This window comes from Acanthisitta chloris, unplaced genomic scaffold (genome assembly GCF_000695815.1).
Source record: "Acanthisitta chloris isolate BGI_N310 unplaced genomic scaffold, ASM69581v1 scaffold10316, whole genome shotgun sequence".
Lineage (NCBI taxonomy): Eukaryota > Metazoa > Chordata > Aves > Passeriformes > Acanthisittidae > Acanthisitta > Acanthisitta chloris.
This window is the reverse complement of record NW_008679752.1, coordinates 33,257-50,171: the sequence shown is the minus strand read 5'-3', so window position 1 is coordinate 50,171 and position 16,915 is coordinate 33,257. Positions and strand designations below refer to the sequence as shown.

The window sequence follows — 16,915 nt, the reverse complement described above, 5'->3', positions numbered from 1 at the left end:
AAGGAATACATTGTCAGTGTGGCACGGGCTGATGGATGAAAAAAGGGCATGAAATTGGAAGAAGCAAGATAAAAAGAAAAATCTTCCTGGTTTTAAAACCTGGAACAAGGAAGCATGGAAAATAATCTCAGTTTCAAAGCAATGCAAATCACCAACCTGCTGTCAGATGGCTCTTGAGTGGGAGCTACCAGGCCATCTCCCTGCTTCGCACCAGGGGTAGGAAGCAGCTCACACTGCTCACCCACGTTAGTATTGTGATATGAGATAACCTCACAGCTGGAATTGTGGCCCTGGGAGTCAACATCAGTCAAGGGAGGGGATGTCCCACTGGGTTTGTCTTTAGGACACACAGATGTTTGCCCAGCTAACCCACAGTCTCACCTTCTCGTGGATGAGAGCCGAGGGCTCGTGCTCTGGCTGTTGTTGGGTGAAGCTCTGTCGCCCTGTTTGCCCATGAGATCCCAATGACGGTGCTGTACCAAGAGCAGGATACAAAAAAAGGATCCTTCTGAAGTCATTGGAGATGCATGGGTGTCAGCGAGGGCAGATCTTATCCATCAAGTCTACCCAGCAATATCCATAATTCAGGAAATAACAGGCACCCGTTCCCAGCAAACAGCGACTCTTCCTCCCGCGATCGCAAATCACATCGGGGTTAGTAGATAATTTTCTTCCAAATGACCTCACAATCTACCTGACTGTCAGAAATGGGGTGCAGACAGGACCACGACACCATCCCTGTCTGGTCATGGCACAAAGATCCATGTAGCAAAGGGTAATGCATGAGAAGGTGCAGGCAGGGCAAGACCTGAGCCTGGGTGTGGATCCTCAGTGAGGAAGGTGCATTTGGAGGAGGAGGAGGTGGAACCTGTAGGTTTTAATAAGGACCAGATGGCTTCTGAGATAACCAGATGCACTTCTGCAAAGGAGGGTATCACCGAGGAGCTGTTTGAATGGGAGGGACACGGTCTGCAGGCAGAGGAAGTTCTGCAGTAGGGGTATCATCTGGAGGCCAGGGCACAGGACAGGTAGTGGAGGATCCACCCTGCTCCAGCACATGGCCCGAGGCAGATCACTTCCTTCTGCAGCTCCTTCCCCTACAAAACATTTCTTCCTCATGCTAACAACTTGCCTCGAGAGCTGGGACTGAGGAGAGCTCAGTGGGTACAAGCCTGGCCCTGCTGAGCTGGTCTGAACAGGTCTTACAACCCCACACACGCTGCTCTAAAGGCTCTCCCCTCGGAGAGGCACCAATTAGCTGCTATTCCCACGTTCATCTCCCACATGGGACGTTACCAGCAAGAAATTCTCCTTCCTCACTGCTCCACAGCCACACCATCTACTCTGGCAACGGGTTCAACATCACCCGTGCCCTGGGAACGCACACCCAGAAGATGTGTCCCCCACCAAGACAGCCTCAAACCAGCACACAAGGATTCTGGGGCCCTGCAGCCATGCCCCCATCTCCAGGGGAGCACACCCTCCTCCTCCATCCACCGACTTTCAGAGATGCTCAGCCAAGGAGCTGCTCCTCTCGAGGGGCAGATCTCCGAGGTGGCAGGTCCAGCGTTCCAAGCACCTTGTGAATGCCTGGACTGGATCAAACCCAAATCCACGAGCCAAAGGGTGCCTAAATCTAGGCTTTGGGACTATAAAGGATGAAGCTAGGGAGACTTGGACTTGCACAGTCACTCTCTGTATTAAACTCCATTTTCTTACTTGGATTCAGATCCAACTCTAGCTCTACTGGCACAGCCCTTTGGGACTTGTCTGTATTTTCTCCGAGGCAATACACACGGAAGAGAACAAACTGTGAGCTGTGGGTGAATAGCTGATCACACTTGCACTGGGCAGTCCCGTGGGTGGGAGCAGAAGGGGGATTTGTGTCTGGTATTTACTTTGTCTCCAGGTGCTGAGTACTTACAGTTCTCACTGATGTCAGCATGGGTCGAAGGAATTGGACCCAGTTGTCTTAATTAGCTGCACGAAGGAATTCCAAGGAAAGATTTCTTCTCAGTCACCAAAAACCACATTCAGGGAACACCTATGTCTTTTTCCACTTAGCTTTGTGTTGGACTTAGTCTCCCAGTGCATTAAGGAAATCTAGTTCCTCCTATTCCCTCTACCTGGTGGACTGGATGCATCCATGCGATTCGATAGTAACCTCCTGGCTCATTTGTCCTGTTGCACTGAACGGACCCAGCTAAGCAGTAAACATGAAATTCAGATTTCACGTTGGGGTCGGCTTTGCATGGACTTGTCCCTTCCCAAAGAATGCCTTTATCCCGTGCCTAGGTCGAAACGTGCCCCTCCACCTCCATTTGCATCACCAGACATGGCATAGAAAGTGATGCTGCCTCTTTTGGGATTTCATGCGTTGTGATTAAAAGTGATGTTTTTCCAATGCTGCTTCATTACAAAACTGATGGGGACAGATTGTCTATAAAAGGAAGGATGGCTGGGAGTAACAGGGGCTCTAGACACTGCTGTTGCTACAGCTGGTTAATGGTTAGAACGGGGATTGACAGGGTCCCGCTGGGGATTTAGATGCCTAGGGAACTGGGGCATCCTGCACTGAGCAAAGTGGTAAATGAGCAGAGGTAAATCAACCTCCTTCTCTGGCAGCTTTTTGCAGAGCCAGGAATACACAAAGGATACACTGGGAAGGTGATGGGGTACCAGCATGGGATATGGAGGTACATGAGTGTGTCTCTGCCTCACCCCTCCCATCAGTGATGCTCAGCCCTTTATAGCCCCAAATCCCCACAGGAGCTGAGAGTGCAGGCTGACCATCCCTGCCAACACTCTATCATGGTCCAAGGTGGGAAGCAGCAGGGAGACCCTGATCTGTACCTGCTCCCAGGCTAGCAGTGAGCAGGTGCTGCTGAGCTTGGCCAACACACCAAGAAGCATCACAGACATGTGGTTCTCCTTTCCTACCCTTTACAGAGAGATGATTGTGGGAAGAGAGGGGCAGCCCCTTGGAGAGACAGTAAAGACCCTCAGCAGCCTTGGAGAGGGGTAAAGATGTGTTGAGCTGGCCTGGCAGGAGCAAGGCTGGGTCCAGCAGCAGGGGAAGGCAGAGGCTGCCCAAGCCCTGGCACCACTGTCCCTCCTGCCCTGGCTCCTGGTGCAGCAATAAGAATCATCCTTGGTCTTGCAGAGATACTGTGAAAACAAACCCAAGATGTACCGAGTCTGGACACTTCCAGAGATGTAAAAAAAAAAAACAAACCAAAAAACAAACCCTGCTTTTATAAGAGACAGAGAAATAAAGTGAGATTTTCAAACGCGTCTGCCTGGAGTCGTTTGGGCGGTGGCTGTTTTTAAACGAACCTCCACCACCTCTGCGCTCACGTTTCAAGGCAGAGATAAACACCCCATTTACCACCACGAGTGCCTTCTCTCTCTCCATGGCAGCTCTCAGGCTGCAGCAGACAGAGAATGGAGGTTTCTGGTGGGAAACACCAACCAACATCCTGCATTTTTCATTCCCAGGCTGCTGCGCATCTCGGGGCGGCTGAAGCAGCAGCTGAACTTCCGCACAGTTTGGTTTCCTGACACTGTTTGCTTATTTAGCAAAATCCTGGTCAGATGTTCACTGTCAATGCCACATCTGGAGAGAGGCAGCCACAGGGACCCCACGAGGCAGAGTGCAGCCCTGGGCAGAGGAGAGGGCAAAAGCTGCTGCAGCTCATGACTGGTTTGCTAACAACACCTGTATTCATTTCGTTGCCCCCCAAAAATTCTCACACTTAGGGTTGGTTTGCTTTCCAGTAAAGGAAACTGCTGACAGGAGTTTTGGAGAGCAGGGAGTGTCTGGCCAAGTGGCTGGCACAGCTCTGCTGCTGATCTCTTAAATCCATAGGGCCCAACTGTGGCATCTTCCAGCTCTGTGTTCCAGCTCCTCCTGCCACAGCCCAACCCCACCACGAGCTCCTGTCCTACTGGCTGTGCCAATGGAAGACACAAGTTGCTCCTTTTTCATTATTTTTTTGCTCTTTCAGCAGTTTTGTTGCTCTATGATCCAGCCTGGAAAGTAGCATCAAGGCTTCTCAAAGAAGCACCAGAGCAGACTTGCTCCATCTGCCATGGGATCACACTGCACAGGGCCTGGACCCTCACCTGTGGGGCACCCCCAGCAAGGTGCACCTCACACCAGTGTCTGCCCTTTGCTGCACCTCCCTGCAGTGAGTGAGAGCCTGTTAGATCCCTCAAAGGTTGCAGACACCCTTTGCTGCTCAAGAGCCTTTTGCACGATGCCTCTGGGCAGCAGGGAGACCTGGCACCACCAGCCAACATCACCAAAGTGTGTGCCCAGAATCCACAGACAGCCACACACAGTCCCTTTGGGAAGCTCCACCAGCACATAGCAGCAACACAGACCCAAGTGCAGGAGGGGATGGGGAGGAAGGAAACACACAGGAGTTGACAGCTTGAGGAAAGGAATGTGAATGGCTGGAGCCCGAGGAGGGGAGAGGACAGGTTCTGAGTGGGATTCCTTTCCACAGTGGAAACTCTCCGGTCTCATCTGTTGATAGCAGGTTAAATTTAGCTGTCCCAGTTTTGGAGAGGGGGAGGGAGAGGTGGGGAGGGGACACCAGCCAACTCACAGCTGCTTTGGGTGATACCCTGAGAAAGCTGAAAACACATGGTCACTTATTGTCTACAGAGAGACACTGGAAAAGCCTCTGCAAGGGATGAGGACAGAGGGAGCCCAGGTGGTGCTGGAGGTGCTTCAGGTGACATCAACACCAATCCTTGGCTGTGGCACATCTGGGAATGCCAAGGCTACAAAACAAACTTCACCTTTCCAGAGGTTTTGTCACTTCTCTTTGTGACTTTCTAACCGAGGTTTTTAAGCAAAGGCAACAGTTCCTTCATTTGAAGAAACATCCTGTGGCCTCCACGGTTGGTGCTCGAAACTCTTTGCAGGGACTTCCCTCTGCTAATGCAAATCAGGTTTTGTTTCCTATTTCTTCGCTTTCACATCTCCTTAAGTGGTTTACATGCAATAGCTGCAAAAGCTCATTTTATTCCTTCATGTTTTCAAATTTTAAAGCAAAGTATTTTTAGCAATGCCCTAAAGAGCCTTGAAACATCTATTAAAAATAAAATAAAAATACACACATGGACACATGATTATAACAGAGCTCCTCAAACAATCCACATCCAGATTTCCCAGGGCTGCCTTTAGTAACCTTTGTAAACTGGTCCACCAAAACCTATTGGATACAGAGAACTGGCAAAAAGAATTTCACTGTGAGTATGCTGAGACACTGGGACAGGTTGCCTGGAGAAGATGTGGCTGCTCCATCCCTGGAAGTGTTCCAGGTTGGATGGGACTTGGAGCAATGAAGGGAAAGGTGTCCCTGCTCATGGCAAGGGGTTTGAAATTAGATGGGGTTTAAGGTCCTTTCAACCCAAACCAGTCTGTGAATCTCTGAAACCCAAACACAGGAGAGCAGCACTGGAGAGTCAAGTGTGACTCTACCACAATTCATACATAACTTTAGTGTTGTCCCATGTTTTGCCCCCAAAAAATAAGGTGCTCCTGACACCTGCAGAGAGGATCTGTGAGGAGCCCAGAGCAGGAGAGACTGCAGCAGCCTGCTCTGGAAGAGGTGGGGTAAGGGAGGTCACAGGTCCCTCCAGCAGTGGGATAGGTGCTGAGGAGACAGGACTGCAGCCTGAGGCCAGAGCAGCACCCACAGCTGAGCTCCAGGAGCAGAGCCCCAGCACTTCAGCTTATCTCACACGCAGGGAATGCTATGAGTCCTGATACAGCACTGGCAGCACAGAGTGTGCCTGTGTGTGATAAAGGTAGGCAGGGAGAAAGTCCTGGCTGTGCAGAGGGGACAGACAATTGCAGAGAAGCTTTGTGACCTAAGGGAGCTGCAGAAAAAGGAGGTGGGGATGGTGCGAGACAGGGAACGTGCTGAGCCTGACCACAGGGCCCATGGACACTTGTAGCTGTGCAGAGCAGAAAAACAGACCAACACGTCCAAGCTCATCCCTGTGTGAGGAAGAGTCATAGAATCATGGAATCATTAAGGCTGGAAAAGACCTCCAAGATCACAGAGTCCAACCTTTGACCAAACACCACCATATCAACTAAACCAGAGCACTAAGTGACTTCTCACCTTGAATCCTGTGCTCAGTTCTGGGCCCCTCAGCTCAGGAGGGACATTGAGATGCTGGAGCAGGTCCAGAGACCAGCAATGAGGCTGGTGAAGGGACTGGAGCACAAGTGCCATGAGGAGAGGCTGAGGGAGCTGGGGGTGTTCAGCCTGGAGAAGAGGAGGCTCAGGGGAGACCTTATCACCCTCTGCAACTCCCTGACAGGAGGTTGGAGTCAGGTGGGGGTTGGTCTCTGCTCCCAGGCAACCAGCAGCAGGACAAGAGGGCACAGACTCAAGCTCTGCCAGGGGAGGGTTAGGTTGGATATTAGGAAGAGATTTTTTTAAGGACAGAGTGATCAGACATTGGAATGTGCTGCCCAGGGAGGTGGTGGATTCCCCATCCCTGGAGGTTTTCGAGCTGAGACTGGATGTGGCACTTAGTGCCATGGTCTAGTGACCACAGTAGGGTTGGACTCTGATCCTTAAGGTCTCTTCCAATCTGGTTGATTCCATGATTCTGTGACTCTTAATGGCTGCCAAGACCCTGGAGCCTCATTGCTGTGAGAGGGAGGACAGGGATGGACTCAGTGCCAACCCAGTGCTGCTGATCCCCACAGAGCCACAGTCTCCTCTTCCCAGCCCCTACGGCTCCACACGACATTTATCTAGGAACAAACCCTCCCCAGCACTCCCAGACACTCATGCCAAAGCCTCATGCAGGATTATTTTTCCTCATAAGCAATGCTGGAAGCAATGCACAAGGGCAGGACACATGAAAACTAAGAAGGGATAAATAAAATGTCACTTCAGCCTCCAAGCCTGCAGCACAGGGACACATAGATGGCTGATGGGGACAAGGGAGGCAGCTCCACACTGGATTGCCCGCAAGGACAGACCAGCACTGGTCAATATGCCCCTGGTTCCCAGGCAAAGGGGTGGCAGGAGAGGCAGTGCCACCACCTGCCTTCAGCTTTCCACTGCCCTGCTCCCAGCAGCTGGAGCAAGGGGCTGAGATGTTCAGCAGTACTTTTCTAGCCTCCATCATCTCTCCCAGGGATCCTACTGATCTCAAAGACTCACCCCATGTGTGAACACGTCTGGTTTCTCCCACAGGGCATGGATGTTGGTCAGGGACAGGTCAGCTCTGCCTCCAGCACTGCCTGGGCAGGGAGGTAGTGCTGAGGGACAAGCTGAGGGATCTAACCCAGCAGCAGGGGATGAACTTCAGCCCTGTGGTCCCTTCTCAGTTCGACCGCAGAGAGATGCCACTGGCATTTGTCCTCTGGTCACCTCCACAGCACAGAAGGGCCAAAGAACAATGTCATTCCCTTCCCAGGAGACAGATCCAGAGAGAGGGATACAGCTGAGCCCACTGGCACTCTGAGAGACATTTGTACTCTGGAATACCAATCATTATACAGTAAAAACCTTTCAGACATGAAATAGTAATTCTTTTTTTTTTCTTACCTCTCTGTGACCAAGCTATGTTTTACCTTTTTTTTTTTTTTCCCCTGAAAAAGGCTCTTTTAGCCTTAGAGGAAGCAGAAATCTCTGTTCTGGTCTCCCCAGAGGTTGGGAAATCCTTTCTGCCCCTCAGGCTCCTCTCTCCCACCACAGTGTGACACTGTCTCCAGTGCTCTACTGTAGCTGTTGTCACCAGCACTCAGCTCTCCCCTGCCTTGAGGCCACAGCGTGGTCTCAGGGGAGGCAAAAATAAGTGTGTTCTTTCATTAGAAATAATTAAGACTCCACCTTTGATAAAAGCCTTGAAAGACTTTTTCTCATACCAAAATGGTAGGAAAAAAAAGAGGCACAACCACATTGGCACAGACAAAGCAATAAGCTCCTTGAGAGCAGTGGTAGAGCAGGTGCTGCTAGTTATCCAAGGACTAACCATCAGGGACAAACTACTGGAACAAGACTACAAGCCTGGTTAGTCCTTTGACTTCTCCAGGACTGCGAAGACCAGAGCTTTCTGCATGAACAGCTTCACTCTTTGGTGGACATCAGCCCACAAAGCAGTGGACAGGGGCCCTGTGATCACAGGCCACTTAGCACAGATAACAGCCTGTGACAGCTTCTGGCAACCACCAACCCAGCACCACACACACTTGCCAAGTCCTTGAGTCATCTAATGAAAATGCAGATTTTTCAGAGTCAACTCTGCTGGGGTTTGTGCATATTCCTGTAGGCTTGTGGTCACGATCAGCCTCTCTGCACTGCTCAGCTCCTCCAGCAGCTACTATGGAAACCAGAAGCAGCACCTGTTTCTCAAGGGCAGATAGTTCAGGGGTTTGGGTTGTCTCAGCCCTCATCATTTTGGAAGCAGTGCAAGCAAACGTGTGTTCAGTTAAGGTCTGGAGTAATTCTACAGCCCTTCAATTGCAGGGGGTAAAAGAGTCAGACAGGTACCGAGCACTAGAGCAGGGACAACCCCCAACTGTTCCCATCATTCCAAAAAAGACACTTTAAATGGCTCAGCATGCCAACATCACATTCTTACCAAGCCAATCTTCTCCATAGCAAGAGGTTTCTGAGCTATCTGGGGGAGCACAGCTGATAGGGCCTTGCGAGGAGGTGTCACATGCCACAGCCAGGGGAGATTAATGCAAAGAATTTAAGGTCAATGGTTTGGGCCAGCTGCTATTTATAAAGAGGAAGGACAACAAAACAGCAATTTCACCTCCAGGCCTTAAGAAACTGTTGTCTAGTCAACGAGAACACAATGGGAGGACACACTTCAACCCATCTGCAGCTTTTCTTCAACTTCAAACCAGCTCATTTCAGAGCACTGTCTCCTGTTCCCTGACTGCCAGCACTCCCTCTCATCCAAAAGAGGGACAGGGAGGTCTTGCACAATCCCAACAGTGCTGCCTCTAACACGACCTGTGGCACACCAGGGTCCAGAAATCCAGGCCAGACAGAAAAGCCTTAGAGCCTAAAAGCTTCTCCATAGCTAAAACCAAGCTCTCCTTGTACACTGTATCTTCCCACATTTCCTCCTTTCTAAAGGGAACCTACCTAGTGCAGAGATAGGAAAGACACCTGCCACAGCTAGGACAGGAGTTAGGACAAACACTAAACCTTTTAGGCTGACTTGAAAAAAAAGTGATTTCTTCAGGAACTGTTGACAAATAAAAGCAGTTTCTAACTGCGGTCATGAAAACAACAAGTTATCAACTATTTACAATTCCCAAAAGTGACCTCATGCCCAACAAAGCAGAAAATGCCACCTGTCATCATATTGTGTAAGCAAAAAAAAAAAAGGAATGTTAGAATGTTTCTGCTGGAAATAGAAAAAGGAGAAACACCTCAAAACATCTGAATAGGCCCAAGGAGATAAACCCATCCCATCTGCATGTATTAACTAACCCATGAGCTGTTATTTCAAAGGCATTCCCAGAGCAACAAAACCTGATTACATCATTTAGAGGTTTCATGGAGGTCAGATGCAGCAAATAGAAAAAGCGTTTGGCCAGAATGCCTTCGGGGTGTTCTTTAAAACATTTGCTCAGTATGTTCAAGTATAAACACATGAGAGTTTCACAAACGATATTGACTAGAGTCAAAAGCTACAGGGAAAAAGCACAATCTCACCCATGGTAATAAAAAAAAAAAAAAAAAAAAAGTACTTTAATTCAACATCCAAACATCCAAAGCCATGAGCTGCAAAACCACTAAGGCCCCTGGATGGAGGTCACACAGCTACTTCCAGGACCAGAAGTTTTCCCTAGAACCTGAGTTCCATTTTTTGAGTTCTGTAAAATTTACAGAAAGGTAAAAATAGGAGAGCTTTTTCCTTCCCACCTCTTTGCTGAATGTTACTGCCATGGGAACGTGCTCTGCACGCTGCCAGCTTCTCCTCAGATAAATTTCCTATTTCTCTACTAAGCCTCTGGCTCACACATGACTCAGTTTTAGCACTTCACTGAGATAAGCATGTGCCCCATCCTAGACTTAAAATTAGCAGGGCAAAACCTCAGCCCCTTCTTAAGAGCCTGGGATAATCAGGCATTCTCTTAATGAGAAATGTGCTGGTTTAGACCAGGAACTAATTGGAGCTACTCCCTTGTCTAAGCAAGGGATGAACAACACAAAGCTAAGCCCACCAAGGGGCTGGTGAGCACAGATACATCCCTCAATGCAGCGAGATAAACCCTTCCAACAGAAATAACACCAAGGCAGATAAAATAGTTTAATATAGAGCAAGAACAAGTATTGCATAAAAATAAGCAAAAATCTTTTTCTTAGAAAAAAAAAGTCTGAAAACTCGTATTTAGAAGAAAAGCTGTTTGAGTATTGATCATGTAGGTGACCCCATGAATGTAGGAGCTACAGCACAGTTCTACAGGAGAGTTCAGGGTGCTCCTAGCTTCTCCATCCACTAAATCCAGAGGAAGATCTGTGAAGCAAGAAGAAAAAGGAACAGCAATGAGTGCTAGAGCCTCCCTCAGGCAGCATTAATTCAGCAGATCTCTCAATCAAACCTCTAAAGTACCAGAAGCTTTTTCTGAGAACACACAGAGGGTATTTCCAGCATCTTTTACCTGCAGCAACACACACTGACTAGATACAACTGTGCTCACTCTAGAGCCTGCCATCTGCAGAGATCCATGCTCTGCCTGACAGGGAAACAAAGTTTAAGAAACTTGCTGGAAGGGATCCAGCCAGGCAGTGGCAGAGTGGGTGACAGAGTTAACCTTTAACTCTAAATCATCATCTCACTTCAGCCACAAAAGTACCAGTTTATTTCATCCCTCGTTTCAGCCTGATAAATGGAACAGATTCCTGATTCACACACACAGCTTGAGCACACACATCATGGCCCTGAGAGGTGGAGAAGGAGTGTGATCCAACTGGAAATTCTCTCTCATATGAAAGATTAACCTCCCTGGAAAGCACACATCCAGAGCTTGGACTTTGAGCTCTCTGCAGTGCCACCAAAATGGAAATCAGAACTAGGATTTAATTCCTATTTTCAGTGCTTGCTCTTGTAAACCATTCAACTCTTCATTCTGATTGTATTTGTATTTTTAATGAAGAGTTAGCCACAAAATGGTACTTACGTGTTAGGCGATCCAAAGCCAAACCCTGAAAGAAAAGCAAGCAAAATAGTTGTTACAGGGAAAAATGAATGCATAAGGTTTGTAGTAAATGTCCCCTCCCACACACAGATTGAAAAATATTCCTTTCCTGCCTTAGGCCAGAAAAAGCAATGGGCAAACAATGAAAGTCAAATCTCCATCCAGAAGAGAAGTGACTTGCCTGGCTCCTAAGAGGGCTTGGCTTTCACTGCTAATCAGCCAGGTCATTCATTAGCAGCCACTGCAGACAATGTGCCTGGTCTATCCAGCTCTCCACAGACAGAGCTGCTTCCTGGAGATGGTCTGTGCCTAATGCAAGCCCCTGGTGACAGGCAGCCCCCAGTGCACGTGGCCTCTCTCAGGCTCTGCTCTCAGCCCTGTGTGAATCACTGCAGCTTCACTGAACTGCAGCAGACAAACATTTGGCTGTTGGTGTTCCAGCTCAGTTTTGCAGCGCAGATTCTCCTGACACTCAGGACTTACACACACATACCCATGTGCATGGTACTGGAGAGAGATTTCTCAGTATTCTCCTTTGAGGAGAAAGAACAACTCCACTAAAAGGGGGTGAGAAGCAATAATGTGATGAGGTGTGCAGAGGAGAGAGATGTGTTGACATGCCACATAGCACATCAGTGTTGGAATTTGGAGCTAAAGGCTGAGAAGGTGCTACCCCCCACATTGCACCTCAATTCTCCAGTGCCTTCCCTATAGCAGGACTAGGATCAGGCATTATTTGGGCAGGGAGTTGAGGAGTCACTCACAGTTTCCAGGGAAAACTCGAGACATGGGGGCTGTTAGGGTCAGTATCCTACCTCCTCCACCTGTTCCAAAAGCTGAGAATCCACTGTTTTGTGTGCCAAAGCCAGTGCCCTGTTGTGACAGGGATCCAAACGTTGGGGTGTTTTGGTTTGCCAGTGTGCCAAACGATGCTGTGTTGTTACTGGTACCACCAAACCTGCAGGGTGAAGAGAAAATCTCTGTTGGCAAGCACCTTCTCACTCACACTGGAAGTCTGTCCCCATCCCATGACAACAGTGCACTCCTTAAATGAAGATACATCAAAAGCTGAGACCAGCTGATGTGAACAACTGTAGTGGTTCAGTCTGGAAAGAGATTTTCTGGTTTTGGTACCTAGAAATATCATTCTTAACATACACCAGGCAGAAAGGCAAATATGTCCACACTTACATAGGATATGTTTCCAAGTGCTTGGAAATACCAACTCCAGCAGCAAATGGAATATATTAATTCAACCTTGTGTGTAGTTTTCACCAGAAGTACAGCAGCAAACACAGGTATGAGCTGCTCATGGCCAGAGCACAAAGCAGAGCTCAGATACAGAACCCAGATCCCCAAATTTCAGGGGGTACCTTCCCCACTGCCCACCTAACTCTGCAGATCCCTCAATTCCTTCCTCTCCATGGCCCATTTTGAACCACACACAGTTCCAGTGCTTTCCTGGAGATCTGCACCTACCTGGCACTTCTCCCACCACTTCTGCATCACTTCATTAATTGCTTTTGGGGACTGAAATCAGAAACACTTTTCTATATGGAAATTGGTCTCCTTTCTCCACCCACACGGTCCAACCAGGCATCACAGAGCTCTCAGCGTGACACACTAATGAGACCATGATCTGCATTATAGTTCTCTGCCCACCCTACACTTCTCCCAGTTCTGAACCTAAGAAATGCTCTCCAAGAACGAGCTTCCAGTGTTTAACTTAAACTGGGTAAAATGCAGACACAAGATTTTCCAACTGCTCTGCTAAAGCTCTGCAAGTGCTCAACACCACCCCAGCAGCAGCTTCCCCTGAGCAGAGCTGGACAAGGCAAACAGTGTGGCAGCTTTGCAAGGCTGTGCCTCACACAAGCTCCTGTCATTTCTGATACAAAATAGGACCTGACAGCGTGTTAACCCACCTCTCCATCCATCCACATCTAGAAGATTTAAAAAAAACCCCAAAACACAAACCCACATCAAAACCTATCTGTCCAGATTAAAGACAACCCTTGCAGCAGTGTGACAAGCAATTCACCTGGTAAAGGACATCACCTCTCCTCTCCCAGACACTGCCAAGAGCACACACTACTTCCACAGACAGCACTAGATACCAGGGGCACCTCAGGGACTGCATCTCTGGCTCTGCTACCCATCCCTGTGCCTCTGCTTTGGCTCTTGACCCGTGCACCTTGCAAGGCAGCTTCAGCTCAGGACCACAAATGTGCTTTCATCAGGAAAAGCAGATCAGGTTTTTAAGTCTTTCAAAAAAGAAGCAAGACTGGGTGATGCTTTTAGCACAAGGTTTTGCACTGCTCCATCTCCTCAGGGCTGTGCCACTGAACACACAAATCATGGCTACCAGGTGTGAGGAAGTGGAAGTGAAAACAGTGACAAGGAAACTTTTTGTTCCAACTGCTCCTTTCAGTTGCAACCAGAACATGTCTGTTGGAAAGGCCTCACACAGTATGAGCAGAGGAACAGCTTAAGCTATGGAGAGATTTTTTTCCAAACACACAGAAGACACAAAATGCAGTCATTGCCTGGTAACCACTTAACCCAACCTATCTTGCCCAGATTTTCAGGTCCTTTGTAAAGCTGCTGTGCAAAACACAACTGAGAGGCACTTGAGGTTAGTTTATGAAAGCAAAACATTATTTGCTCACAAACAGTTGCAAGTGCAGACTCTGGAGAAGTGTAGTGGCTTCTATTTCTGACACCCCAGTCATTTATCACTGATGCAGATTTTTCAGAATTGAAGCAGCAATGAATCACATGTATTTAAGTCAGCAGGGTGTTCTCAGGAACTTGGAGCTCATACCACACAATGTACTGGAAAGTGACTTCTTTGGAATTAGGATTTTTTTTTAGTTTCACTTCAAGAGAAAGGCAGAAAGGAAATCCTGTACAGATGCTACATTATACTGTAGAATTAAAACTGTTGCTCAACATTTTGTGGTGAGATTTGGATTTTTGTGAAGCTGCCTGGGAATTTTGCACACTAAGTTTTTAAAATCAAAATCAAATTCCTCAGGCAACTCTGTAAATACCAGTCTGGGTCTGCACCTTTCTAGTAGAGGAAAAATTTCTCAAGACTTCCCACAAGTTAAGTCCCTGAATTATCTTTCCTGAGCCTGCAGGCTGGTTATGCAAGATTTCTGTCTCAGCAACATGCTGCTTGTTCTGAATCCCATCTTATCTTTCAGTTGTCACTGAGCACATCCAGTTTCAGCACAAAATCCTGCAGCACAAAGGCTGCATGTTGGAACTGAACAAACCATCAATTGAGCTGAAGCTAAGTCATCCCTACAAGCTCTTCCTTCTCTGTGGAGATGTAATTAAGCTATAATTAATTCACCCTCTCCAAAGGGATGACTCAGTTTGCTGCACTGGAGCTCAGGACAGCAGAACCACCTGGCTGAAGCCTCCCAGAGCTCAGAGGTACCTACTCTAACCTCCCAGGGAATTAACAAGTTTCACTTCTGGATGTTCCTATGTGCCTCACACTTAAAGGCAGTTCCTCCTGAAACCAGACAAAGAGACAAACACTTGTAAATATGTAAACACCAAGACTGGGAAGACATCCGGTTTCCTCTCCTCCCCGGAAGTTTGTCTTTTGAATTGTCCCTCTTCAGTCTGAATGTAACTGCAGGCTCTGAAGGAGTGCAGCTGGCTGGGACCACAGTGATGAAGAGGTGCATTTGCTGCCTGTTGCAGATGCTGCTTTGCAGGGTTTGAAGTTCTGTATTTGCTGCACAAAGCAAGGAACAATGTGCTGACTGCTCTGGTGCCAAGCACCAAGGGGTACAGAAACAGGTAAAACCAACCAGTGTGGGATAAGCACAAGGAGCTCTGGGAGCACAGGCTGTGACAAGTGCCTTGTCCCAAACCTCCAGAGGTAAGAGAACAGGCTGAATTCTCACTACTATCTCTAGCCCAAATCTCAGCAGTGGCTAAAGTGGCTGGACAGAGTCACAGCTAAATTATTTTCTTTGCTAGGCATAGCTTGTAGTCCTAGATTGCACTCATTAAGTGCTCAGACAGAAAATACTCCTGCATTTCCTTGGACATCTGCAAGATGACATCTCTAAGACTAAAGATTCAACAGAGCAGCATCAGCATTAAAACGAGGCCATACACATTATTTCCTTTGGGGTTAAAACCTCCGTTTTATGCCTTAATTGTTGGGGTTTTTTTAAAAAACAAACCAACCCAGGACACTTGGAGCTTAGCAATCAACCACAGAATATATTCTTTCCACTAATGCAGGGGTAACAGAGCACAATCTTGTCATGCAAGGAGGCTGTCCCAACAACCTGGATGGCTTACCCAAATCCTCCAGCGCTGGCTGCTGCTGTACCTTCGCCGAACACTTTGCCTCCCGTTGAGCCCAGAGGGCTTGAAAAGGTTGGGGCTGAACCGAATGCTGGCACCCCTCCAAACCCAGGGGACCCCCCGAAAGTGGGAGGGCTGCCAAACACTGGAGCAGCACCGAAGCCACCTGAGCAAAACAGAGGCAAACAAAGGGACAAGAAAATACGTAAACGATAACGCAGAAAGAGACAACCCTCCCCCCAGCCCTAGATTTCCAGGTAGATCATGGGGATGTTCATCATATGGACACAGCAGTATTTGTAGGAGGAACTGTCAGAAAAGCTTCCCAACTGCAAAATAGATGGGTAAGAAAACTGCCTGAATGTATGCAAGAAACTGCAATCAAATTAAATGAATATCCAGAAAAAACCTCTGGGTCTTTTGTGCTACAACTCAATGTCCAGCTCAATCCTAGAGCTGTACAGGAAGGTGGTAACTTATTGCACATGTTCACACACTGTGAAGGGATCTCTACTTGCTTTCTATCAAAAAGCATCTTTATTGTGGTAGTAAGTGTGCACAATAGTGCAAATACAGATGCAAGCTTGGTTGGTAGGTGCTCCAGTGATGCAAAGATTCAGGAAGGTATTATCAAATCCTAGTGTCAGTGGTGGAAACTAAAATGCAAGGATTAAATGCCACTGCACCATTCTTGCAGGGAATCAAAAACTGAACTCTGCTCTTGGCAGTTTCTCTTTGGGGTTTAGCTGTCTTCTGCAGCTCTGAATGGACTTCTACCCATATTATTGTATTCTACATCCACCTGCTGATATTATTGGCCTGGTTCTAACTGACACTGTGGAACATGAAGGACACCTGCTCTTTTGTTTGCCTAGGGATGAGGATGGGATACCTCTGCTCATTTTAATACCCAGGGTGAAATTCCAGTCCATGCCAAGGTAATGGATACTGTTTGGCTGTAAACACAAAAGGTCTGGAAAAAAATAAAATGCTAGGCCTGAATTATTTAAACACAGATCAGATATCCTGTTACCTCTGTCTCTAGAAAGTTTGAGCATTTATCCCAGGGGCTGAAGCCTTGCTCAGCATACACTCAATTTTGCAATGCATTTTAAGGTTTCACTTTCTTTTTTCACTATTTGAAAGTAGTGAAATGGGGATAAAAAGGGTTACAAAACCCAGAGTGAAGTTTGTAAGATAATCATAGAATCAACTGGGTTGGAAAAGACCTCCAAGATCATCAAGTCCAACCCTACTGTGGTTACTAGACCATAGCACTAAGTGCCACATCCAGTCTCAGCTTGAAAACCTCCAGGGATGGTGAATCCACCACCTCCCTGGGCAGCACATTCCAATGTCTGATCACTCTGT

At 47.8% G+C, this 16,915-nt stretch overlaps 1 protein-coding gene across 1 annotated transcript in view; it reads right to left on the bottom strand.

Moving 5' to 3' along the window:
* Positions 1–10,299: 10,299 nt before the first annotated feature.
* NUP214 (nucleoporin 214kDa) overlaps positions 10,300–16,915 on the bottom strand; it is a 39,027-nt gene continuing 32,411 nt past the window's right edge. The window contains exons 33-36 of the mRNA XM_009077434.1: positions 15,539–15,710; positions 12,022–12,164; positions 11,189–11,213; positions 10,300–10,524 (exon numbers count right to left, since the gene is read on the bottom strand). Of these exons, the coding sequence (XP_009075682.1) occupies positions 10,491–10,524; positions 11,189–11,213; positions 12,022–12,164; positions 15,539–15,710 (374 nt within the window). The 3' untranslated portion in view covers positions 10,300–10,490. The remainder of the gene's footprint in view (positions 10,525–11,188; positions 11,214–12,021; positions 12,165–15,538; positions 15,711–16,915) is intronic.